Here is a 4,497-nt window from a genome sequence, read left to right as displayed (position 1 = left end):
CCCTCACAAGAATTTGAAAATTATTCGAGAGCCATATATATTTTTTTACAAACCAGGGTCTGAAGAATAGCCTTAAATTTTTTCTCCCAATTTTCAATTTCAAATGTTCACTTCTCAGAGCCACATGTGTGTCCTGAGACAGCTACAGGAGGCTCTACAGCCATAGTTTGCCCACCCCTGGGGTAGAGGTTTGGCAGGTGTTAATTTGCTCGAAGGGGAAGGCAGTGATCCACAAACGGGAGACCTCAAGGAAGCGGGTGGGTAATCTATTGGGGGTGGGTGAGTTGATTAGTAGTTTAAACTGTGGAGGACAAAAGTTGATGGTCTGAAATGTAAATCCCCACCCATTTCACAATTTTTAAATTTGTTAACATAAATAAGCCCCCCCCCCTAGTTAGACTGTCATCCCTGACTGGGCGAGGAGCCTGGTGATGCAGTGAGCTCCGCATGCCTTGGGCTAGAATCACCAAGTCAGCCATGGGAACCCACCAACCACGCTGTGGGAGAAAAGCGAGGCTTTCTGCCCCCATGAAGATTTATTTACAGGCGACAGTAAACCATCTTACAAGACTGGTTCTGCTTTGTCTACAGCAGTGGTTCTTAGCCTTCCTCATGCCGCGACCCTTTCATACAGTTCCTCATGTGGTGGTGACTGCCCAACCATAAATTATTATTTTTTTCCATAAGATTATTTTCGTTGCTCCTTCATAACTGTAATTTTGCTACAGTTATGAATCAGGTGACCCCTGTGAAAGGGTAGTCGGACCCCCCAAAGGGTCTAGACCCACAGGTTGAGAACTGCTGGTCTATGGGATCACAGAGTCAGACGGACTTGAAGGCAGAGGATTTGTTTTCATTGAAGGCCTACCGAGCCAGGCGTTGCACTAGACATTGGGCTGGACCACAGGGAATACAGGGAGAGGAGGACGGGGGCTGGGTAGTCCCTTATTCACCATCAGTGAGTTGGAGTCTGAGGACCAAGGGGAAACGTGTCTGCTAGGCCACTGTCACCTCCCCCCACCATGGTCAGCCAGTCCCTCTCACCTGGCATGAGGCCCCTGGGTGGGGCTGAAAGCCCAGGCTGTTTCCTGGGCCACATCCAAGCCAGACTCCACCCCTGCTGCCTAGCTGGGTGGAACAGAATGTGGCCCAGCTCCTGGCTAAATGCTGCCCTGTGGACTTTGGGAGATTTTTTAAAAAGCCACTGGGTGACACTTAGCCAAGGTTCCAGGCAGGTTTTAGTAAATATGTAGAAAATAAATGTCTTTCCCTCTGCAAGTAGCTCTTTTTTACCATTCAACAGTGAGTAGTTACTGAGGAATTTCTGGAACTTTGAATATGTTCCTAGATTAGGAATGGCCATGAGGCGGCTCTGCCCTGGCTTCCCACTCACTTGCTCAATGAACCTTTGTCTCAGCTCTTCAGGGCCAGTGGCTGGGGGCTCAGGCCCTTTTCTTTCCAGAACGGAGGCGAACTTTTGGCTCCTTTACCTGTGACCCCACACCCAGGATCTCCGCCTTCCATGTACACACAGAGATGTTTGTGGGAGAGCCATTTGTGACACCAACAAATGGCCAGCAAGGTACAGTGGCCTCTACGATGAAGCAGCTGTTCAAAGGATGAGGTCTGTGTGTCTTAAGTCACGGGGGGGGGGACCCCCAAGGGTCGAGTCAATGGAGGGGGGTTGGGGGAAGCAAGCGGCAGGAAACAGAAAGCATGTGAACACACAGGTATGTATGTCACTGCAAGGTTCGGGGTCTGGACAGACACCTGAGGGTGTCCACTCTGCTTTCCCCGGGAAGGAGGGCCCTGCAAGGGGCTAAACGGGGATGCCTGAGGGGGCTTCCAAAAATTCCAGAGGCAGTTCCAGTATCTTGTGATTGTTTGTCTACCACTTCTTAAAGCCCCCTCGTATTTGGGTTGTTTTCACTTTTTTTTTTTTTAAACATCAAATAGACATTTAATGACATTAAAGGATTTATTGCCAAACTATTTTGAGGGTGATAGGAGCTGAGCTTACCTTATCTTTGATACATTTTGAATCATTCCTAGAACAAATGAAAAGAGGTGGTGAAGTGTCTGTTATCACAGAAGGCTCTGGAATAGACCATCCTCTGCCTTTCATACTTCTCTGAGGGCTGTTGTGTGTCCAAGTTCTTCCTGATTCAAAATCCAAAAAGGGGATTTGGCAAGGTCTGACTCCACCCCTCTTCCAGGAGTCTCAGCCTGAATCTTCTTCTTGGCTCCTCCCATCATTTGGAGAGCGTCAGATTGACCTATTCTCCATCCAAAGGGGTTGGGGTGGAAACGCCAGAAGCAGACGCGGTCCAGGTTGGGGAAATGCCTTGAGCATGTGCTCCCACGCCGCATCAGCCATGTTTGTGTTTGCACTTGATATTGCTCGGCTGATGCTCATTCCCTTGCGCCTTGCCCGGGGGCTGGCTGCAGAATGGGGAGGCCCCAGCAGTGCCTTCGACCTGGCAGCGAGGCCGCGCAGGGACCCCAAAGACCTGGTCAAGGCAGCTGTGTCCAGCGATAGGTCGCGCCTTCCAAGTCTCCAGTGATTCCTGGTTGTTTCGCTCTTAAGAGCTATTTCTGCAGTCTTATCGCAAGTTCGTGGGATCACTGGTGGCTTGCATACCTTTTTAAACGGTGCTGACTCATAGAGATCCTATCCTCTAGGACAGAACTGCCCCTGTGGGTTTCCGAGACTGTAACTCTTTATATAATCATAAAACACTGTGTAGTATTACAAACAGGGAAATCTGTATGCCAACATAGTACAAGCGCTCCAAGGCGTATCAAGTGGCAAAGCAGAAGGGTATGTGGGTATAGTAGCAGCCCATCTGAGCACTATGTGTGGATGTCAGCGGTTCTCAACCTGTGGGTCGCGACCCCTTTGGGAGTTGAAGGACCCTTTCACAGAGGTCGCCCGATTCATCACAGTACCAAAATGACAGCGATGAAGTGGCAACGAAAATAATGTTCTGGTTGGGGGGGGTCACCACCACATGAGGAACTGTATGACAGGGTGGCGGCATGAGGAAGGCTGAGAAGCACTGGTGTATGTGGAGCTCGGAGGGCGTAATGCTTACATGTGGAGCTGCTAACCACAAGGTCAGCAATTTGAAATCACCAGCCGCTCGGGGAGAAAGACGAAGCTTTCTACTCCCATCAGAGTGACAATCCTGAAAACCCACTGGGGCAGTTCTATCCTGTCCTATAGGGTCAACTCTGAGTTGGCATCGATTTGTTGGTAGTGAGGTTTGGGGATGTGTTTGGGTGGAAACGGACCTACCTATAAACCCACCTGTTGTAATGTGAGCACTTGCTGGAAGCTGTGCTCTGTGTTTCAAATACCAGCAGGGTCCACCAGGATGGACGGGCATCCGCGGAGCTTCTGAAGTCAGGAAGGCAAGCTACCTCAAGTCCGCCAGCTGGGACTGGTAGGGGTCTCAACTGAGCATGGTTCTGCTCAATTGCTCTGGCCAGGCCAGCAGCTGGGATCACTCACTAGAGGAGGGCATTACATTTGGTGACGTGAAGGGCCAAGAGTGTATGGAAACTGTCCCTTGATGAGGTGGACTCCAGCATGCTGGTGGCAGCCCCCTGGCCCACCCGTCCCCACCCCCCAAGTATATAGGACCAGGGAGCGTTTTGTTTGTACAGACCCCCCCCTCAAGAACTAGAGTTGACACAACTTCAGCTCTCGCTCCATGTAAATCCATGTAAGTGGACAGATACCCACCAGCCTGCTCCATGTAAAGTCATGTAAGTGGACAGATACCCACCAGCCTGCTCCATGTAAATTCATGTAAGTGGACAGATACCCACCAGCCTGCTCCATGTAAATCCATGAAAGTGGACAGATACGCACCAGCCTGTCTCCATGTAAATCCATGTAAGTGGACAGATACCCACCAGCCTGCTGTCCCCCGACCTTCCTCTGGAATAAGGAACAGAGGAAGGGGAAGGAGTAATCTTCACATTTTACATCCCAAGTAATTTTCAAAATATATCTATGCATTTCCTGTACCACTAAAAGTCTTGAACAGTTACTGTTTCAAAAGTAGAATACCATATACACCCTTCCCCCATGTAACAGGGGTAACATTTTTAACGTTCCTTTTTGAAGGCAGGGCACGGAGGCAGAAAGTGCCAAGGCTGGCTCCCAGGGCAGCCTTCCAGGCTGGCACACCTGCTCCTAGCTATGTGACTCTGGGTAGGTTACTTACGAGCTGTTGTTCCTCATCAAGGAACAAAACCCGGTTCAGGCTCATGGTCCGTCCATCTTCCCTAGTTTGTTGTGAAGCAGAAATAGCAAAACAGTAAAGACCAGGCACGTTGGCACGAAGTGTCCCAAGATTGGTCACTATGGCAACGTATCTAAGTGGCCTCTACTAGGCAGAGAAGGCTAGGGGGGAGGAGGGGAGATGAGAACACTCGGGTCAGCACTGAGGAAAGGGACCGGAGTCCAGGCCTTGAAACCACTCACGG

At 50.2% G+C, this 4,497-nt stretch overlaps 1 protein-coding gene across 1 annotated transcript in view; it reads right to left on the bottom strand.

Annotated features, from left to right (window-relative positions):
- UNC119B (unc-119 lipid binding chaperone B) overlaps nucleotides 1–1,051 on the bottom strand; it is a 12,014-nt gene extending 10,963 nt beyond the window's left edge. The window contains exon 1 of the mRNA XM_045296711.1: nucleotides 1,045–1,051. Coding sequence (XP_045152646.1) covers nucleotides 1,045–1,051 — 7 coding nt within the window. The remainder of the gene's footprint in view (nucleotides 1–1,044) is intronic.
- Between the last annotated feature and the right edge of the window lie 3,446 nt (nucleotides 1,052–4,497).

The sequence above is a fragment of the Echinops telfairi genome, unplaced genomic scaffold (genome assembly GCF_000313985.2).
Source record: "Echinops telfairi isolate 266 unplaced genomic scaffold, ASM31398v2 ScPeMD7_7412;HRSCAF=8450, whole genome shotgun sequence".
In the NCBI taxonomy this organism is placed as follows: Eukaryota; Metazoa; Chordata; class Mammalia; order Afrosoricida; family Tenrecidae; genus Echinops; species Echinops telfairi.
Note: the sequence above shows the minus strand (reverse complement) of the source record. Positions and strands in the feature narration are given on the sequence as shown.